The following is a 22,713-nucleotide window of genomic DNA, read 5'->3' on the forward strand; positions in this document are numbered from 1 at the left end:
TCAAAAGGAGATTTTGGTTTAGTATTAGACAAACTCACAACATTACAACAAAACAGTCCGGATTCGAATTCCAACCAGTGTTTCTTACTTCATTCATGTCATAAAATAACAGTAAGAAGCTTGCTTATGAAGTATTTGTTTTATAGCACAGAGGAGTACTTGGATCATATTTTTCATTAATAGACATAACCTTTGATTTTTCTTCTATTTTTAAGTTATTCTATACTCTTTTATACTTTTTAATATGCATAAGTATGTGTTCATTCCTTTGTACTGAAAATCATACATGTAATTAACCTATCCCATATCATAGTGCTATTTGTACTTATAAGATCAAGTGGATGGAAATGAATCATATCATATCATATCATATCATATCAGACTGTCTCGTGACTGTTAAACTAATGTAGTAGCAGTGTCATATTGTTTAATTGATTGAATTGAAAATTTTGTACATTTTGGGGGGAGGGGACCTACATACATTCGAGGGTATGCGTTAATTCCATTGTACTCAAAATTATACATGTAATTTTATTTTATACTCTTTATACTTTTTAATATGCTTAAGTATGTGTTAATTCCTTTGTACTCAAAATTACACATGTAATTGACCTATCTCATATCATAGTGCTATTTGTACTCATATGATCAAGTGGATGGAAATAAATCTTATCTTATCTTATAATAATCATTAATCCTCACCGTTGTGATTAACCTAAATACACAGAAAAGCGACGTTAAATAACTAAATTATAAAAATACAACAAAGTTAAAAAGTAACTGCAGAGCGCTACTACCATTTATTTACTTTGGTAGCTAACAAGTGAAAACATTAGCAATAGCTGTTTTTGATCAAAGAGTTCAAAGGAATGCCGGTTCATAATAAAAGCCTCAATCCATAGGAAGAAACTGTCGCCCGTTCCTCGAAAAATCACGCCGATTACAGTTGCTCCCTGAAACTTCCTGGAAGAGAGAGGAAGGGAACTAGCGATGACGTCACCTGCATTGCTGACGCTGTTAGGACCGTGCGGTTATTGGTCAACGAGAAAATGGCCCTTGGCCCTCGCGTATGAGTCAGTGTCGGGGAAGGAAAGGTATATAGAACGAGGAGCAGCAAAGCCCATTAGCACTTCTCGCACCGAATAAGTGACAGAAACTACCATCGACAGCTGAACAGGTGAGTTTTCATTCTGTGCCTTGTTTTATTAGCTTGACAAGTTGACAAAGGCCTCCCCGATGGCGTAGTAGAAGCGTCGTCACCTTGTAATCAAGGGGTCCCGGGTTTGATACCCGGTGGAGGCACATAGTGGTTCGGATCCCACTTTAAACTGTAGGTCCAGTCTCGATTAGCCTTACTGAGCATAAACTGGACTTAAAACATCAATCAACAAGTTGGTAAAGCTGTGAGCAGAGTTTACCTAAATTGTACGACAGAACTGTAACAAAACATGGAGAATGTTTAAATTTTACTGTGGGAACCGAACAACTAAAATCTATCCGAATCAAGAGTTGAACCTGGGACCCCATGATTGCAAGATCATACTGTTTGTCAAAATCGGTGGGGAATCCCAGAAGAATGTTGTGTTTTGTACATGTTGAATACTGCTTCAAGATTTTTTTTTGGTATTCAATACTGAATTCGCTAATATAACTGAGAAAGTTGTTAAACTCCAAAGTCATTTTTGGACAGAAAATCCTAATATATTCGAACGCCGCCTGTCTACATGCTTCTACCCTCGATTTGCATGTTTATTCATGACCTTCGTTGAATAATAATAATAATAAAAATAATTATAAACTGCGTCCATTTTTAAAGTGAACATTCAACTCTGCGTTGTTCTGACGAGTATCGATATTCTGCTAATCTTTTCACGTATTTTTCTTTAATCTAGCGTAATATGTAGTGCACTTCTATTATTTGTGTCCATTTATGCGATATTAATAAACAAACGCTCATTATTTATCTGGTAATCTTTAACCAGAGCATAAAGGTATCATCAAGAGGATTTAACTTCAACTTAATTGGAGACACATCGCACAGTAGTTCAGATCCCATTTTAAACTGTAGGTCCAGTCCCAATTAGCCTATCTGTGCATAAAGTGGACTTAAAACAACAAATCAAACCAATTCAAGTTGATAGCTTGTACAGCATGATATTTCTAGAGCTTTCATTTTCTGACTGGTTTGTGAACATAAGTGATTCACGTAATAAGAAAATATCCTTAATTTTTTATTTATTACATTTTATAAATTTATGGAAAAGCGTACAAGTAATAAAGTATAGTTTAATTTAATAAGTATCAGTTTTTGTCGCACCTGTTTGCACATCAACTATGAAATATTTAACACATAATAAAAATTTCGAGCATCGCAGCATGCTACTGCGTATTATTGAGAAATTGTTATTAATTGAAGGTGATGTATTCACCAAAAAAGAGACAGTGTTTGTGACCTTTGATATTCAATTGTCAAAGGAAAGTTATCGAACATATCCCCGAAATGTCTTCGAACTGAAAAAAAACATAAAAACAACTCTTGTTGATTTAAGAAACATGTTGCAAAGTTTGACTTGTCTAATACAACATTAGACCGCCTCGAGATTGAATCGCAAATACGCCATTGAGATTGAGGTGAGTACAGTCGGGAAGAAAAGTGCATTGCAATGTACTTGGAGCTTAGGTATTCTTTATGAAGCGAAAGTTCACCTGCACGAACACGTAGTTTGTCAAGTAAATGTATGTTCAAAAGCTCAATAACTGAAATTATCGTTTTCAATTTTGTGTACGTTCACAATTTAGTCCCGCAGGAGAACAATATTAACAACTATCTCTCAAGCCAAGATCTTGTTTCCACGACACTCGCATAACACAAATGCAAACTTAATTAGCATATGCCATGGAGCAACAAGCCTGGGAGGGACAAAGAATACTAAGTGACTTGCAATTGTGTAACGAATGGTCAGTGCTCATAGTCCCGCCGACGCTGCTTTCTGGCTTTCTAGATCACAGTTGGTTAATTTTCCCCTTTCAAGTAGATCGCCAATTGCACTCATTCTAGTCAAATAATATTCGACTCTTGAACATCATCTTTATTGACAACATTTGTTTTGAATTGCACACTAAAAGAGAAACTCGTGGGCCAAGATAGACGGTCTGGTCAAGTCTAGAGGCTGAAGGTGACGACCCTTAGATAAGATTAAGTAACTTACTGTGCAACAGCATATCGTTGTAAACAGTCCCAGTCGAAATAAATGACCTTTGAATTTTAAGGTTCGGAAGAGGGATCATCCGTTTTCAAGCGATGCACGGAGTATTTTTTCTAGAGGACTATGTGCCAAAAGTAATGTCTCTATAGGAGGAATTTTGTAAAATTACTGATGTAACAGTCAGAGTAAAGTTCTTTTTTTTAAAAGTTAGTCACTGATATTTTTTTTTCATATTTTCATGGTAAGGATATTTTTATTTAACTTTTTCTGGTGCGCCACTCATTTACTGGAATTAAATGTTTAGTGTTTGTATTTTACGTAAATAAAACTGCCTTGGTTAGTGGATTTAGTGTTTTTGCAAAAGTGGATTGTAATTTACCATAGGATCTTCATTTCCTCCGATTTTATACTCTCTGTACTTTTACTAACAAGTATACTGTCCAATGCACTTTTATTTCTCTTTGTCCTGTACAGTCACCGGCAATAAAAATGACACACTTGGAATCTGAAATACGTGTAACGAAATGTGTGTTGCCTTACTCTACAGCAATGAGCGAACTTCAATGGGAATGGGGAACCTTCAAAAGCAAGTTCGACCATCATCGTAGAGTTAGGTTGATGTACGTACATGTGCATATTTCTTACCAAACATTTCTTTGATTCGGTTGCTTATAAACTGAGCATTAAAATCACACTGGTGCTATTTGGACCCTTTACAAGATACGAGGATTTCTCTACGAAATCATAAGTTTGTTTCGAATCCTGGAAAGCCACAGTATTCAGTTTTCAGGCCTATCATAACGCAGCGCATATATTCATGGATAAATTGCTTATAGCATGCACTACCTAAAATTTGTCCTTTCTGTAATCTCAAAGTGTATTGAACAATAGCTAATCTATTACTTTATTTAATTTATTACCTTATTATAATCGTCTTCACTTGTTCTAATGCCCTTAAAATAAGAACTTGTGGGAGCATGGACGTCCGCAGGATTTTTTCCAGGGAGGGGCAAGGAAGGTATTTTTTTTCCAGGGGGGCAAACAAGTCACATTTTCCCCCAAAAGAGTGTTGTTCCCTAAAAAACATTGCTTACATTTGAATTTATGGTGTTCATGCAATAATTAACACATATTATTGTGGCTAAAATGAAATTTTATGTGTGAAATACATAATTTTTGGTTGACTTTCATTTTCCAGGGGGGGGCACGACCCCCCTTGCCCCCCCCTTCCGGGCGCCCATGTGTGGGAGAGTAAAAAAAATGTATACGAAGTACAGACAAATAAACCCCGTCTTTAATAAATAAGTAATCTACTTCTACCGCCATCTCGACTGCAGAAAGACATGATAAAATCTTTAAGACATTCCCAGTTGCAGCAACATGTCTTGGTATGCTCAATTACTGCGTCTTAAGAGGCAAGCTATGCAAGAAGAGCTAGTTTTTGTTTTCTGACCTTGAAGCGTGCAACCTTCAATTTAAAACATCCTTCTGCGGTTATGAATCTCACAGACGAACTGAAAGTTCTAATTAAGGAAGAAGAGGAAGAAGGAAAAGAACCAACTAAATTAGGATTGAGAGATTGACTAAAAAGAAGTCCTATAGATAGCGCCACTGTTCAAAGTGCATGAAAGGACATCAGTGAACCATGAGTGATAAACTTCTGGACATAAACGACAGTTAATTGAGGCAGTTTTCTCCTTCCAACCTTTGCCAGTTATAGAACGTAGTGGAAAGTGATTATGCCAAGCACTGTTTGAAGGTAACCGAGTACCTCACGTCAAATTAGCCATGTGTGAATTTTGGATTATATACTTTTTAGTGTAGGATCGTAAACAGAAAATTATAACTTCTGATATGAAACGAAGTGTCACGGCAAGCAGGCTTCATGAGTAAGCACAAGGAAATAAAATTGCATAATTTCCTTCACAGACTTGAATGACTTACTCGATTTTCACTTTAAATTCACGCGTTAATATTTTCTAACCGTTCGTTTGTTTCTGAGGTTGACGAAAGGTGATTAATAAGTAGGCGAACTGGCAAAGTATTGTTTTGAACATGGTGTAGAATAATACCTATGGAAGGAATCGCATTAAAAGCTTGCGGTATGTATATCTCATTTGGAATTTCTGTTTCTATACACAACTATAGGTAACTTAGGACCTAACTTTAGGGGGGGGATCGAAAGATTTCCCTTCTCATAAAAATAGCAACCTTTGCTAGCAGTCTGATTGGGAGAACTATAAACACTACTCTATTACTTTGTCCCAGGTCCAGCAAGTCAAGGGGCGTAAGAGGTGACTCTTATCCAAGACACCCAAATATCAACCTTCTTCCACGTAGTACACCCTGGACGGCATTTTGCAGGCTAGCGAGGCTCTGGCGTCTGGACTTACAGCCAGTATAATCCTCTGTGGGGCTCGTGTTGTGTTGTCCCTATGCGTTTGTAATTGTCCCGTCATACATTTAATCTTACCACCATTCATCCTCATCTTCGCGATTAGCCAAAAGGGACAGAAAAGCGAAGTAAAATAAACTGCGTTTTTTAAAAATCCAGGAAGTCAACCAAAATTAATTTTTTAAAAATATCCTGTTGCCCCTTCCCAAGCTACTCGTATGACCAAGGTAAGGATTACAAGAAAACAAACATTTATTTCTCCCAGATTCCAAAGTAAATCGGTGTAGAAGAAACAATAACAAATGAATCGTAAACCATCTTCAGAGGCAGTATCCCTATATTTGGAAATGACGTAACCATGCATCTGTAATTTCGCGGTAGGTCCAAGAGTAATTGACAAAGATCTATATTTCTGTTTTGTCTAATCGTATTATTTTTTCCCTGTTATTGTTTTCGTTCTCGCAAAAAAATAACATTATTTGTTTCCCAATTTTTTTAACGCAGATACGAAAATGAAGTCGCTCGTTGCTTTGGTTCTCTTGGCCAGTGCCAGCTGTGTCCTTGGCCATTCCTACAACTTGGGATCCTGCCCTCTGGTTGAGCCAGCGTCTGGATTCGACATGAGCAGGGTAAGTTTGCATCAATTACGCAAACAATTTTATTTATAAAACTCCACTAAATTATATTCAATGCTTTAAATATTCAGTCTCGTCTACATAGTTGCCTTACCCTGAAGGACGTCCGCAGGATTTTCTTTTCAGGGGGGCCAAGTATGGTATTTTTTTTCCAGGGATACCAAAAGAACTATATTTCCCCCCATAATTTAGCAACCCCACAAACATACCTTCAATTGCTGTGGTGAAATGAAATATGTGTTAAATGTTGATATTAATTATCCCGGGGAGCGTGGCCCCCTTTTCCCCCCTCTCCTCACGTCCATGAGCAGTGATTATGTTAGGAGAAGGATAGGGATAGGACGTCACCTGTCGACCAATCCTCCCCCAGAAAACAAAGACAACTAAATAACTAAATGGTCTTTTAGCCCCAAAATGAATGTTTGTACGATATTCAGGGTGTATTAAAATTGATTGCCCCTCTGACCCCGTGACTTTTTTTTTCCAAAGGAGTAGCAGCTTACAGAATAACTGAAAAATTGACCAAGTAAAACATATTTCAAATGTCAGAAGATATCTTCGTTTCAATATGTAAAATTTTGCTCTCCATTGCATGGGTTTAGTTTGAGATTATTTTTATACTAAATTTCCGAAAGTCCAATTTACCTTTGTCTCTTTATTTCATGCATCAGTTTGCCTCTTGTTGTTTGCCTAACATATTTCCAATTTAATAGGCATAAAAAATATTTCATGTCCAGACACGTCCTTTAAAATTATCAGACGCTATGTAGCTATTTAGAGTACGAAACGCATCCGCATGGTCTCAGATGAGCACATATTTAATTTATTTTTGTACGACAATTGATGTTCGAGATTGGTAATCATTGTATCTTTACATTGGCTACGCTTTCAATAAATGAATAGTCAAATGTCAGTTATTAAACGTCTAATAAAAGTCAATAATTATGTGAGACTAAAATAAAACACGTACATTTTTTCCCCAGTGGTTCGTTCATAATCTGCAATCTGAATTGCACAGATTGTAATAGGATGTATAATTTAATCGCAACGATTCTGATAAATTCTCATGCATATTCTTTGTATTTTTACAGTTCTTGGGCAAATGGTACGTTATAGAAAAATTCTCGACCGCCAGCAAATGTTTAACGTACAATTTCAGCCGAACCGCCGACGGAAAGCTGGAAGTTGAACAGACAAGCGAACACTTCTTGTTGGGTCTCACGAGCGTCGACCACAAGTACCGCTACACTGGATCGCTCGAGGTGCCAGACCCTTCTACGCCAGCCAAAATGATCGTCAGATTCCCGTTAAGTGAGTAATGTTTACTTCCTCTATGTTCGTTCATAAACATTCCAAACATTCAGACTACCGTGTTTTGTAAATATGCACGGGACTCATACCTGTTGTCTGCACAGCTGTAGTTTAGAATTGAAGAAGAATGTTTCACGTCAACGATTCGAACAGTGGCAGTAATAAGCACAGTCGGAGTTTAATGTATTATTAACACATGGAATAGGTTGTTGAAATATGTAGTTAAACTTTTAAAAATAATGCAAACAATATTTTTTGAAAATTCCCACTCAATACATTTTTCATAAAAGTTGTCCAATTGGAAAACACGAGTAAGTACAAGGTCTTTTATATATTTATATATTTTTTTAAAAAATGATGCATCATCTCATTTCTAAAATTTATAGAAATCAATTAAATCCACCTCGTAGGTAATTGGAAATATGTACCAGTGGAAAATTACGTAAAACACAACTACACTTGAATCTATTCAAATCAACAAGTAACAGTATGTAAAATTGAAACTTACTAAGAGCGAGTGATATTATTATAATTTGCCTACATTTTAGATGCGTGAAATATATGATTGCTTCTAGTAATGTGTTCTTAACGGCGGCGTTTTTTCTCTGTCGTTAATTATACCGGTAATCAGGAGAGGAAATCTTAGCTTAAGTTACCTACGCGCTTAGAAATGTGCGAATTTTGCGTAACATACAGGAAAGATTCGGTGTCCTCTTTTAGAAGGCTGTTTCTTGTGCTTTTGATGTAGGCCATGGCAGAGTTTTTACAACCAACAACAGGTTTTTCAAGTTCACAATAGCTCTTCAGCCTGTAGATACATCCTTTCTTGTCCTCACTGCTACTGTAGTAATTGTTATTTCCTGTTGTAAAGACTGTGTCCGCCAAGGTTGATATTTTCACAATAAGACATCCATCGGCCACTTCTTATTAAAGGAAGGTAATAAGGAAGTGAAAGATGCTCGTACATGCCCAACGCTGACTTCCACTTTCAAGGGAAGTACCAACCCGTAGAGTCTAAGCAACCACTTTCACATATTGATAGTTTCTGCTAGTCTTATTAGTCGTTTAATCGATACACCAGGAACTTGAAGACCATATATTTTCTTTGAAAGTTTCAGGAAATATAGGTACGTTAATCCATCATCCATGATTTTCAAATGACGATTGAATTTTTTTTAGCAAAAGTGAACCTCGACTACAAATATTTCACAGAACATGTGAGAAATGAGGAAAACTGTCTCTTTCTCCATCTCGTCTCGAATTTCGAAATATTTACAATTATATTTATTGTAACCAATTCAAACAAAGATTTTTATTAATTAACGTCGCATGTCTCCAAGTTTTGGCTAATCGCGACGCTGAGGATGAATGGTGATTTGTTGAACAGACCCTCACAGCAGGACTCGATCTAGCACAGTCGATGATGAGAACGCACTTGACCACAGAGACGACACATGCATACAAACAACACATAATCTATCTATAAGCAAAATGTAAGTCATGAGAAAACAGCTATTATTGTATGCCTCAAAAACATCTCGGGGCTATCCCTAAGAATACATTGCTTTAAACTGTAAACCCCCTAATATTTCCTTGCATTATCTGTCAAATTAATTAGGGATTCTACATAAAGGGACCATAAAAATGTACCAGATCGCTCCTAAAGTGTTTACAAGACATTCTGAATTACATTGTACCTTACAATTTCAGGCGTTGCTGGAAGTGCTTCGTATGTAGTGTTCTCCACTGATTACGAGAACTACGCTGGTATTTTCACATGTCAGAAGATGGCATTCGCCAACCGCCAGTCAGCCTCGATTCTCTCCAGAAGACCTTCACTCGACAGAATGTTCGTCGACAAGGTAAGAACAATTTCTCTTCCAACAGACTGTTGTGTTTAGAGCTTTAACAATTGATTACTTTTGGATGTACAAATGTCACTCATCTACGTTTTGCATATTTTATTACGTTGCAGTAGAACATTTTGAATGTTGTTGAAATTTGTGAAAAGGATCAGTCGTGAAAAACACTCCGATTCATTAGTTAGACCTATTTTTCTCGGAGAAAAATTATAGGAATCAAAGTTATTTGTATATAATACAAGTTATACGTTCATCATAAATACTCATCAACATCTAATTGAACGTTAGAAATTATTAAATTTCTGTTCTGAGCAATAAATCGTAATGACAATTAACAAATTTTCTTTGGGCCTAGAGTGTAGGCACAGTGGTATGCAATTGCTCGGCATTGCTCGGCAAATTGACTATCATTGTTTTTATTGCATCCATGGATTTTAACGTAGCTATGCTGGTGCAAAAGTTGTTAAGAAATTGTTTGGCGTATTGTTTTCAATTCTTTAAGCTTTCCTTTGGTAAAACAAAAAGAATAAACATGCTAATGTACAATTTGCTTGGTAATGTGGTATTCATCCTACTGTACCTCGTAAATGAAAAAATAGGAAAAAATGGAATAACTAAGAAAATGTTATCAAATAGTTATGCTTTTATGCAATATGATTATTCTCGAATTTAATGTAAATGTTACATGAAGGTGGACCCAATTTAACCACTGTAGTCGATCTCACTGCAAGGATATTGAACATATTTTGAATGCAAATCCCGTACAAGAAAAGCAATGACTTACATTTGTGTCTTGATTTTAGGTTCGAAACAAGCTGAACAGCTTGGGAGTCAACCCTCATGACTTCAGCATTATCGACCAGACTGACTGTTCGAAGGAAGCAGACGCCAACTTTAACATCAACATCGATGACGACACTTTCAGCGCCCACAACGTTGCAACCGTTGTCAGAACAGCAGGAGAGAAGATTGGTGATGGAATCGAGGCTGCGGTGGAAGGCGCAAAGAACATTTATGATCGAGTCAACAGGGACGGTGAAAAAGAAAACGTTATGCACCCAGACGCCGAGTGGATTCCGTGAAGAATTAAGTGACTAAATCATCGACATTGATCATCATTATATTTTGCTTTAACTAGCTATGCTACATAATCATATATTTGTGTGTGTGTGTGTGTGTGTGTGTGTGTGTGTTCCTTTGTTTGTGAAATATTTTGTGCCAAAACAGTGGAATAAGACATACATGGCTTACCACACTGTACGAATGAACAGTTGAAAAACGAAAGCACCGCAGAGAAGGGTGTGTATGAAGTACCATTGCACCTTTCCACATGAAAATGTAATCTTGAGAGAGAAAGATATGCACAGTATATGTTAAAACCAGGCAATGATTGAGTGCATACAATTATTCGAAAAATCAAGTATCTTTAAAAAATTTGAAGAAAATGTGTGCATCTATGCATAGAGATTTCAGAGATGTTAATCCATTACTATTAGCTAACATCATTTCATTGTCTTGCTTATTTTATGTTGTAAACTTGACTTTTCAATCACAATTCACTCCATAGAAATCAGAATTTGTCTCAGGTATTAGTTACTATGTAACAATCAAAGCAATATTAGTGCATTGAAAATGCGACTTGAAATAGCGGAAAATCATGTACAGAGTTGAAAATTTTCTGAGGTATGCTATACAGTGCAATGGTGGATTACCAAAAATATTTGTTCGTCCATGTTTTTATACAATAAATAAATAAATAAATAAATATTTGTGACATATGAATTACTTTTTGTAATGAATTCCTTGTAAACTGTAAATATCGTGTAATCGTTATAACCCTCTGCCCACAAAGTGAGTTGGTATCATTGTATGACGTGTTGCCTCATTTTGATTGGCTAGCATGCTCAGAGCCATGAGGAAGAATCAAGCCTGCTCAGTCTGGAGACGTCCGTTAAAGGGGGAAAGAGTGAAGTGACTCTTACTGTACACGTGAACATGGCCGTAGGCAGGAAAAATTTCGGGGGGGGGGGGGGTTCATTCATAATTGTTCCCATGGGCGTCGCCAGAAATTTGAATAATAGAAATAATAACAATAATTGTACAATAATAATTATTATTATATTATTGTTATATCCTTGAGGGGGCTTACTCAATCCAGCAGTTGAGTGAATATCCAGCACAAGTTTATTTATTTTTTTTATTTTTTTTTACGTTTCATATAGTTTGTACTGAAATCCACAATTATTATACTTCGTCATTAAACTTTAGATACCTTCAAGAGAAAAGCTTTAAAAGTTAGATGGAAATTTTAGTCATAAAGCTTTTGTTGTTTGACTTTAAAATTAAATTTTTGGAATTTTGAAAAGTGTGGAACCACTTATTCTTTTTAAAAACTTAGCCTGGTGCATGGATTGTAACCTCAATCGCGAACGTAATGCGCTACAAAACTGGAGATCCTAGGTTTGAACTCCTATCAAAGGGGATTTTCGACTTTATCGGACATGGAATTTAAAAGCTGGAAAGGGAATTTTGGGACAATCTTAAGGGAATCTTCAGTCTATATTCCTTGTGACGCGGGAGCAACACTCGAAATATGACAGCAGAAGTGATAATTGAGTGGTCGCTGGTGGGCTACGATTCTGAGAATAAATCCTGTTTCACTCAAGTTTCAGAATTCCAAATGTATGAAAATTCTAGCTCGATCGTTTCAACATTGTCTCCCATGTATTTTTGTGATGCTTCGAAAAAAAAAATGAAAATTTGTTACAGATTTTGGTTTCTGAACTTCCATTAATCCAACATGTCAGAAGTTTCGGGGGGGGGGGTTGAACCCTAGAAACCCCCCCTCTAAATACGGCCATGCACGTGAATGGTGAGTGTGGCTATCCGTTGGGGGATGTAAGTAGATTGTGGTTCCTTTTAATTCTTTAGATAGATATTTATTAATTTGTTCAATATTAGGTTTGTTATTTTCAATTGATAATTAGATTATTATTAGGTTCAGTATCCAGGAACCTAATCTATAATTCTCGGTCGTATGGCCGCGGGCACTACTCACGTATTATCCCCCAATTATTAATCAACTGAGTTGTTGGATATAAATTTATTTGAATTTGATATAAAAAGAAAGGGAAATATTAACTATGTGTCTATTAGAATTCTATATTCTGGCATTGTTAAAAATAAAATTGAAAAGATCTTAAGTTCTTGTTTGAATTCGTAAAAATAATTTCCTAGAAGAATGGACTGGACAACAGCTTACTTTCACTGACACTCTGTAACAGTTGGGCTGAAAAGTTCGTAGGCTAACATAGTAAAAAAATATTTTTTTGACAAAATTCGATTTTATTATTCAATATAGTTGCCTTCGAGGGCGATACAACGATTATAGCGGTCATACAATTTTTCGATGCCATTTTTATAGTACGATTTCTCTTTAGCCTCAAAATAGGCCTCAGTTTCGGCGATTACCTCTTCATCAGTGCTAAATTTCTTTCCAGCGAGCATTCTTTTAAGGTCTGCAAACAGGAAAAAGTCACTGGGGGCCAGATCTGGAGAATATGGTGGATGGGGAAGCAATTTTATTACGGTTGAATATCGCTAAACATTGCTCCGAATCATCAAAACGTTGTTGCTTTTGATCGATTGTGAGCACGCGCGGCACCCATTTTGCACACAGCTCTCGCATGTTCAAATATTCATGCACAATATGTCCAACACGTTCCTTTGATATTTTTAAAGTCTCAGCTATCTCGATCAACTTCACTTTACGATCATTTAAAATTATTTTGTGGACTTTTTTGATGTTTTCGTCGGTAACAGCCTCTTTGGGGCGTCCACTGCGTGCATCGTCTTCGATGCTCATTTCGCCTCGTTTAAATTTAGCAAACCACTTCCTCAACGGTTGATTTTCCTGGTGCAGAGTCCGAATAATGTTTATCAAGCCAAGCCTTGGCTTCAACAGTAATTTTTTTCGCCAAAAAGCAATGCTTTATTAACACACGAAATTCTTTTTTATCCATTTTTTCACAATAACAAAAGCTGCTTCACTCACAATGCTATATCTCACGAACTAATTATCCGGCAGCTGTGAAATTTATACACGTATCTTTTGAAGGTTAGTACTAAGTAAAAATCACATGGATTTAATTCTAGTAACGCCATCTATGAGTCAGCCTACGAACTTTTCAGCCCAACTGTTATATGGTAGATCCTGCTTTAAGCAGTTGAGATTGAGCGTGACTACAATGAGATGGGCCCTTTTTTACAGCTTAGTTGCATCGTTCCCCCTTTATTGCAGGACATCAATATTTTTCCAGTGTTCAGTGTACACCCACCAACAGCAAAAGCAACAGTAGGCAAATTGTCCATCCACAATGTGACGATCATGAATTTAAATGATTGATTGATTTGCTTTATTTTACTTCGTCTATTGTGCCACTTTTGGCTAATTTGCAAAGATGGGGATGAGTTGATGTGATGAAATTGATGAATGGACACTCACAACGCCCAGGTCGGGATTCCAACCCGGAACCCCTGGCATCGTAGCACGATGTGATAACGACATGAAATAAAAACGTCAATAAGCATAGGGAAACATCAACTTTGTGTCAACAGAATTACATTTCTTAAAACAAAACCAGATATAGAATAAATATAGAATGAAAATAGCCATGGGCAATTTGACTACTATTTCATTTACCGTTGTCTGTACAATCTGGGCGTAAAAACATTTTGAAGCTTTCCCTACAAACCGGAACTTCTGAAAACATCCTGATATGAACGAATTATCGCAGGCGAGCAATAGTCTGTACATAATATAGTTTTTTTTAGAGTGATAGAACTTTGAATTGAAATAAAACACATAAAAAATTAAATTTAAAGCCAATTGTGTTTCTATTTTACAGATAACTTTCTAACATTTACTTTTTGAAAATAATTTCCCGCATATGTCCACCACGACTATCTGTGATGAACCGGATTCAATCAGTCCAATTTTGAACCACTTTTTCAAGTAATTGGGGACGTATGTCGTTAATAACACGAGTTATGTTGGCTTCCAAAGCGTCAATTGTTGCTGGTTTATCAGAATAAACCAGAGACTTTACATATTCCAAAAGAAAATAATCCAGTGGCGTTAGGTCACATGATCTTGGAGGCCAATTCACTGGACTATTTCTGGAAATAATTTTGTCGCCAAATTGTTATTTCAATAAATCGATTGTTGCGGTAGCAGTATGAGGTGTGGCACCATCTTGTTGAAACCAAAACTGTTGCAGGTTATGTCATGCAAATTTGGAAACAAACAGTGACGTGCACTGAGGAGTTGCTAGTCTAGCAGAGATAGATCAATCAATCTCACGTCTCTAATTATTTTCAAATCACAATATTTATTATCATGAAGCCTCAGTTCATATGCAACACTTCTTTACACGCGCTTCTTGTCCCTCGATGTGATCAGCTGGCAAGGCTGGATACCCTAGCTGGCTCTTCTTCCGCCTTACCAGATCCAGGTATAGACAACCGCCCGAAGAGAAAGGGAAGATTTCTGCCTGTACCTCCCTTGCAGCCTCGCCCCCCGCTCCCATGGTTGAAAGCCCGTGGTTTCAGGTCCTCCAGTCTATCTTCTATAGGACAGATAGGGGATTCGTTTCTCTTCGATTCCGTTGTAAATCCTCCAAAGAACTCAGGGGAAAATTTTCTGCAGTGCTTATGTTCTCTGTATTTACATAACTTTTAAACGTTGTACAATATGTATGTGTAATATGGGATGTAGTTTTATTTGTATATCAATGGGAAAGCGTGCTTGTATTATGTGGAGATAAAAATGTTATGGTTTCTATTCTCTTTTTTTCAAATATGGAATATATAATGATTAAATAACAAATATTTGCTTATTTGCTCACGCTCTCTCTCGCTCTCGTTTTAGTAGTGTTTTATTTAAATATACTAATAATTTGGCCTCCAATAAAAAATGTGTAAACTAAAAAGTCATAAATATGGATGTATTAATTTGTTCAAGAAAACGCGCGTTCTAATTGTTGTTGGTTTGGTTTATTTTACTTCACTTTTCTGCCACATTTGGTTATCGCGAAAATGAGGATGAGTGATGATATAATTAAATTGATGAAGGGACCTGTATAGGAATGTGTTCTTGTTTTCATTATTTGGTTTTGATGATGTGGGTTAAATTACTTTTGTTCTCAAGAGATGGCGTATGGAGTCCATGTATCAGCTGTTTGCGTGGGCGCCAAGCAAAGAAAACGGTTAGTGAGAGAGAAGCAACATGGCGCGAATCGCGATAACCACAGCTGGACATTACTAAGCACATACGTCGTCTAAAGTGATTAGAATTGCCTTCCAGTGATACTTCATGGTAGTTAGTGCATTACAGGTAGAAAATAGATGTCTCAAAAGAATCAGCGTGTGCATTTGTGATTGTGTTTTCTTACAAGAATCAACGCAACTCCAACATTTTTATGGTCCTCCAAGCCTTGGATGTCTTACCTCTACCTGACTGTGAACTGTAACCTTTGTGGTGAACGGTGTGTTCTAGTTTTGCATTGACATAGCGTGGTCCAGTTGTGTGGATTCGTGTCTCAAGAACTGAACGTTTCGTGCGGGTGGCAGAAGGGACATTCCGGAATCTCGATACTAAATTTATTGCGTAGCAAGCATATTCAGAAGGCGGGGAAGGAAATCAGCTGATTCTTCGTGCGAGCAGTGCAGCAGTGTTTCCAACCGGCGAGACGATTGTGTGTCCAACATCGGCAGCGCTGAAGTTTGCAGGTAATCAGGCTCATTTTAGTACCATTTCCTTTTCCTTTCTTTACATTACATTACGTTCATTAATTGCATTATTGTGAAACCTTATCAGTTATCCTTTCACCATGACAGAGGCAGAGATTAAACGTTTAAAAGTTGTGCGAGGAAGCTACAAAGGGCAATTGACCCGTATGAAAGCATTCGTCGATGCATTTGACATTAATATACAGAGTGTTCAGGAAATTAAATTGAGATTAAGTCACTTGACAGAGATGTGGGACAAATTCAATGACGTTCAAACCAGTTTGGAACTTCAATCGGAAGCAACCGAAGAGGAAGTTCACAGAATAGAATTTGAAGAAAAGTACTACAGCATTAGGTCTCAAATGGAGACAATAGTGATGCGGCATGATCAAATGAATCAGCCCAGTGTTAGTACTAGTTCTGTTACGTCAGTTCAGTCTCAACTTAGACTTCCAAAGATTTCCATACCCTCTTTTGATGGAAATTATGAAAACTGGCTTCCATTCAAGGACAATTTTAAAGTGTTGGTCCATGATAACAATACATTACCAGCAATACAAAAATTTCATTATTTGCGGTCCTCTTTAAAGGGACAAGCCAGTAAGCTCATTTCAAACTTGCATGTCAGTGAGACAAATTATACAGTAGCATGGAACTTGCTCACTGAAAGATATGATAATAGCAGGCTTATTGCATCACATTACGTTAGTGAACTATTACACATAAAGTCGGTGCGTAAAGAAGATGCAAATGAATTGAGACAGTTTGTAAATACAGCAACCTCAAATCTGAATGCTTTAAAGGCTCTTAAACTTGAGGTGCCTTTGGATGAAGTCATTTTATCACAACATTTTGTATCTCATTTGGATCACAATACTCGTAAGGAATTTGAATTATCACAAGAGCATGATTACTTTCCTACCTTGTCAGAATTATTTGCATTTGTGCCCGACCCTGTGGCCGAGTGGTTAGCACATCGCGCTGCGACGCCAAGGGTCCCGGGTTCGAATCCCGGTCGGGCTTGGTTGTTTGTGAATGTCCATTCATCAATTTCATCATTTCATCACTCATCCCCATCTTCGCAAATTAGCCAAGAGGCACAAAACGCGAAGTAAAATAAACTAAATCAAATCAAATCAAATCAAATTATTTGCATTTGTAGAGCGCAGGTGTCAAGCTTTAGAAAACATGAAACCGACACATAGTGACACCAATGCTAAGCAGTTTCAATCACATGATAAACAAGGTAAATTCATGAAACAAAGCAACACGTATTTAGCAACATCCACTAACATTCAGTGCATGTACTGTTCCGCAAATCATACTTTGTACCAATGTGAGACTTTCTTACAGGCAAGTTATAAACAGAAACAAGAATTTGTGAAGAAGAAAGGTCTTTGTTTTAATTGTTTATCTTCAAAACATTCAGTGAAATTTTGTAAATCTGGAAATTGTAAAATTTGTAATTTGAAACATAATACTCTCTTGCACAGGGATACACCTGAAAGACCAAGATCGGCGAGTGTCAGTAACAATACAAGCAATAGACAACTATTGAATTCCAGGGTGTCTCCTCAAGAAAGCAACAATGTGGCAAGAGATGAAGCACCTCAATCTTCATATTGTACAGTCAAAGAAAGACACACTTCACAAGTTTTATTGTCAACTGCCTTAGTGAAGGTAAAGGGCAACAATGGACAATTTCATTATTGCAGAGTTCTCTTAGACAGTGGGAGTCAGTCTAATTTTGTAACCACATCATTAGTGCAAAAACTACGACTGACGAAAGAAAACTATGTTGTTCCAGTTCAGGGAATAAACAATTCGTGTCTTGAAACTAAACATTGTGTAGATGTTGTAATCCAGTCTAGAACGTCTAATTATACAACAACAGTGAAGTGTCTTGTGTTACCAAAAACCACAGGCGACTTGCCTACACAGATAATCGATTGCAGTACTTGGAATCTTCCAAAGGATATTCAGTTTGCTGATCCTTCATTTCATCAGCCAGGCAACATAGATTTGTTGATTGGATCTGAACTATTTATCTTGCTACTACGTTCAGATAGAAGAACAAGAATAGGAAATTATCCTGTACTTCAAGATACAGAGTTAGGATACATTTTAGCAGGAGCTATGCCTCAACAATGTGAAGCACCTACAACAGTTACTTCATGTTTTGTACGTACTGAAGATAGCCTTCAATTACAATTACAGAGGTTTCTTGAGTTAGAGGAAGTATTCACAAAGACCAAGAGCAAAGAAGAAATGGATTGTGAAAGGCATTTTCAAGAAACAACCATCAGGCAGAAGGATGGTAGATTTATGGTTAGGCTACCATTCAAACCAAATCATACTGAATTAGGGAATTCGTTTCAACAAGCAGACAAAAGATTTCATCAGTTGGAAAGAAGATTAACAAAACAGCCAACACTCAGGCAGAACTATTGTGAATTCATGGACAATTATGAATCATTAGGCCACATGAAGCAAATTAAAACTACTGATGAAGAGAACAAGGAGTCATATTACCTACCGCATCATGCTATTATTAGAGAAAGTACTACAACACCTGTGAGAGTTGTATTTGATGGATCATCGAAAACAGACAGTGGACTATCCCTTAACGATGTTCTAATGACAGGGCCTACAGTCCAAGAAGATCTATACTCTATTGTACTGAGGTTCAGAACGCACAAGATAGTTTTTACAGCAGATATAGCCCAGATGTTTCGCAACATTAGAGTCCATCCTTATGACACTAAATATCAAAGAATATTGTGGAGAAAATCACCAAACGAAGAAATACAAACTTATGAATTATTAACTGTAACTTATGGCTTAACCTCATCGCCGTACCAAGCTGTTGCAGCATTACAAATGCTTGCAAGACAGGAAAACGAAAACTTTCCCAATGCATCCAGCATATTATTAAGGGATTTTTATTGTGACAATGTAGCATCAGGAGGTGATAACATTGAAACTATGCTCAACTTACAGTCTGAACTGAATGAACTCTTGAAACGAGGTGGATTTATTTTACGCAAATGGTGCTCCAATTGTGAGGAATTGGTGCAAGCAGTACCAGAAGAACACAGAGAAGTTCATTTACCATTTCAGTTCAATAATGAAGCAGAAATAAACACATTAGGCCTCATCTGGCAACCATCAACAGACAAATTTTTAATTTCGTGCAAAGTAGCGAAAGATGGAGACTTTTGTTCACCATTAACGAACATAACCAAACGACAAGTTGTGTCAATTGTTAGCTCCATATTTGATCCACTGGGACTTATCAGTCCAACTGTCATTTTATACAAGATGTTTTTGCAGAATCTTTGGAGTTGTAAATTGGAGTGGGATGAACAATTAGATTCAGATTTAAGAAACCAATGGACGAATTTGTATCAACAACTACCAGATATAGTTCTCATCCAAATAGAGAGATTTGTACTGACAACAGAAAAGACAAATGACATTCAGATACATGGATTCAGCGACGCAGCAGAAGGAGCTTATGGTTGTTGCATTTATATTAGATCAAGAGATGAGTTAGGAAGAATCAATGTTAAATTACTGTGCGCAAAGTCAAGAGTAGCGCCAATAAAAAAAGTTACTTTGCCACGACTAGAATTGTGCGGTGCTCTTCTATTAGCTAAACTAGTTAAGAAAACAACACCAATTTTGAGAATTCCAATTGACAGTACATATTTTTGGACAGATTCAAAAATCGTACTTGGGTGGCTAGCAGCGTCCCCCACTCGATGGAAAACCTTCGTAGGTAACCGTGTTGCACAGATCCAGGAACTTTCTGTTATTAACCAATGGCATCATGTCACATCTAAGTGTAATCCAGCAGATTTGATAACAAGGGGAGTAGAACCAAGAGCCCTCAAGGATTCGGAAATTTGGTGGAATGGACCTACGTGGTTAAAAGAAGATATTTGGCCATTACATGTTATGGAAAATAGCGAACTTGAAGAATGCATAACAGAACAAAGGAAGATAGTTACATCAATGTTTAGCAAGATACATGGAACAGAAGCAGATTTCATGCTGAGATTTTCCACATTACAGAGATTGCTTCGTGTAGTAGCAACATGCTACAGATTCATTTACAATGTTAAGAATCCTGTTTCGAAGAGAACAGGAAACTTTTCTTATGTTGAATTACGTGCAGTACTGATGAAATGTATCTTAATTGTGCAACGCATTTCATTTCCACAAGATATTCATGACTTAGAAGAAGGACAACAAGTATCAGAAAATAGTCCTATCAAGGATCTTCATCCATTTATTGATGACAGACAGCTGTTACGAGTTGATGGAAGACTCGAAAATTCAGAATTGCCATATGAGAGCAAATATCCATTAATTTTGCCTACCAAACATCATCTGACGCAACTCATAATTGAATCAGAACATCGTCGTTTATTACATGCAGGGCCTCAATTGTTGATAAGCTCTTTAAGACAGGAATACTGGATTCCACATATCAGACAAACAGTAAGATCTGTCTTGCATAAATGCTTAATATGTTTTAAGTTGCAAGCCAAGGCGTCACATCAACTCATGGGACAATTACCAAGCCCAAGAGTCACACCATCACGTCCATTTTTAAATACAGCAGTAGATTGTGCTGGTCCTTGCATCATAAGAACAAACAGAAGAAGCAGAATCACTACCAAGGGATATGTAGCTATATTTGTGTGCATGGCTACTAAAGCAGTGCATATTGAAGCAGTTATTTCCTTAACATCAGACGCATTTATCGCTGCTCTACGCAGATTTGTTTCTAGAAGAGGAAAATGTCAAAACATATACAGTGACAACGGGACTAATTTTGTTGGAGCTAATAGAGAACTGAGAGAACTCAGTCAACTCTTCAAAGCAGAACAGCTAAAAGGTGGACTTGAAGATTTTGCAATAAAAGATGGAATCAACTGGCACTTCATTCCAGCTAACGCGCCCCACTTTGCAGGATTGTGCGAAGCCGCTGTAAAGTCTATGAAATATCACTTTAAGAGGATAGTGGGAAATGCTACTTTGACATACGAAGAGCTTGCAACATTGTTAACGCAAATTGAAGCATGCCTCAATTCCCGACCCCTGACCTCAATATCTGATAATCCCAGTGACACCTTTTACTTAACACCTGGTCACTTTCTTATAGGGTCACCTCTCATGTCCATACCTGAGCCTGATTTAACTAACTTGCCCCAAAACAGTCTTTCTAGATGGCAACACATTCAGCAATTACAACAACATTTTTGGAAAAGATGGTCGAAGGATTATCTCCACGAACTACAACAGCGTCGTAAATGGACGGCTTCAACAGAAAATCTTCAACTAGGCATGGTGGTTCTGGTCAAAGAAGACAACGCACCTCCACTTACATGGAAAATAGCAGTAGTGGAAGAGACGTTTCCTGGTAAAGACGGTGTAGTGCGTGTGGCAAAAATTAGATCAACAACTGGTTTTACTAAAAGACCAGTGAACAAATTGATTCCATTACCTAATGACAATTGAATTAGCAAATCTGTTGATTGGAATTTATCCAATCAAGAGGGGGGAATATGTATAGGAATGTGTTCTTGTTTTCATTATTTGGTTTTGATGATGTGGGTTAAATTACTTTTGTTCTCAAGAGATGGCGTATGGAGTCCATGTATCAGCTGTTTGCGTGGGCGCCAAGCAAAGAAAACGGTTAGTGAGAGAGAAACAACATGGCGCGAATCGCGATAACCACAGCTGGACATTACTAAGCACATAGGTCGTCTAAAGTGATTAGAATTGCCTTTCAGTGATACTTCATGGTAGTTAGTGCATTACAGGTAGAAAATAGATGTCTCAAAAGAATCAGCGTGTGCATTTGTGATTGTGTTTTCTTACAAGAATCAACGCAACTCCAACAGGACCTCACAAAGAAACAATTAAGGCCGGGAATCGAACCCGTGACGAGCTCGCATTCTTGTTCCTATGTGTTGTACTCTGCAGTGAATAATGAAATAATTTAGAATGAAAAATGTATCCCAGAACTAAAAAAGCCAAATGAATATTGTTGAAAAACTACAAAAAGTGTGTTTTGGCTCCTGTTCATCCCCTCTAATATATTTAATTTTTGCCACCTCCCATCGCTTTTTCTAGCTGTATAGATTTAATCGCGATAAGTAGCTAATGAATTTATGGAAGTCACGAGGGACAATCATAAACAGAGAACTCTGGACTCCTAATTTCACAGTGCCCTGCAGATGCACTGGGAGGAAATTATTTGTATTTTCTTTTTCCTTTCTTTAGCGTTGCTTTTCCATCATTTTACCTAACTTCTGCCATGACGATGAACGTTGATTAAATTAAACGGATGAAAAGTGGTTACAAAGGAACACTCATGCACAGGCCAGGGCTCGAGCCCGGATCCTTCAGTAACGAGATCGTGAGAAGAAGAAATTAGGGAAATCAAGCAATGTAATTTTTTTTGGAAAAACGTTAATGATATACAAATATTGTGAAACGCC

The 22,713-nt window shown here is 37.1% G+C and overlaps 2 protein-coding genes across 3 annotated transcripts; both read left to right on the plus strand.

Moving 5' to 3' along the window:
- Positions 1-1,042: 1,042 nt before the first annotated feature.
- LOC145998918 (apolipoprotein D-like) lies at positions 1,043-11,187 on the plus strand. 2 transcript variants are annotated; one of them, XM_083135686.1, is made up of 5 exons: positions 1,043-1,177; positions 6,106-6,230; positions 7,328-7,547; positions 9,258-9,409; positions 10,213-11,187. In XM_083135686.1, the coding sequence occupies exons 2-5, from the start codon at positions 6,114-6,116 to the stop codon at positions 10,489-10,491; spliced, it is 768 nt and encodes a 255-aa protein (XP_082991812.1). In that variant the 5' UTR covers positions 1,043-1,177; positions 6,106-6,113; the 3' UTR covers positions 10,492-11,187. The 2 variants fall into 2 exon arrangements, with proteins under 2 accessions (XP_082991812.1, XP_082991810.1); XM_083135684.1 differs by lacking the exon at positions 1,043-1,177 and adding an exon at positions 5,062-5,308.
- A 5,112-nt stretch (positions 11,188-16,299) lies between these two features.
- Positions 16,300-21,727, plus strand: LOC145998370 (uncharacterized). The gene is made up of 2 exons (XM_083134778.1): positions 16,300-16,625; positions 17,692-21,727. The coding sequence occupies exons 1-2, from the start codon at positions 16,300-16,302 to the stop codon at positions 21,725-21,727; spliced, it is 4,362 nt and encodes a 1,453-aa protein (XP_082990904.1).
- The last annotated feature ends 986 nt before the right edge of the window (positions 21,728-22,713 follow it).

This window comes from Lepisma saccharinum, chromosome 14, assembly GCF_977018435.1.
Source record: "Lepisma saccharinum chromosome 14, izLepSacc3.1, whole genome shotgun sequence".
Taxonomy (NCBI): Eukaryota; Metazoa; Arthropoda; class Insecta; order Zygentoma; family Lepismatidae; genus Lepisma; species Lepisma saccharinum.

Coding starts and splice junctions, on each gene's coding strand:
- LOC145998918 (XM_083135684.1), top strand. CDS start 5,281: ATGGAAGGAATCGCATTAAAAGCTTGCG. Junction 5,309..6,105: donor AATCGCATTAAAAGCTTGCG/GTATGTATATCT, acceptor TTTTTAACGCAG/ATACGAAAATGAAGTCGCTC. Junction 9,410..10,212: donor ACAGAATGTTCGTCGACAAG/GTAAGAACAATT, acceptor TCTTGATTTTAG/GTTCGAAACAAGCTGAACAG.
- LOC145998370 (XM_083134778.1), top strand. CDS start 16,300: ATGACAGAGGCAGAGATTAAACGTTTAAAAGTTGTGCGAGGAAGCTAC. Junction 16,626..17,691: donor GTTAGTACTAGTTCTGTTAC/GTCAGTTCAGTC, acceptor TCTCTTGCACAG/GGATACACCTGAAAGACCAA.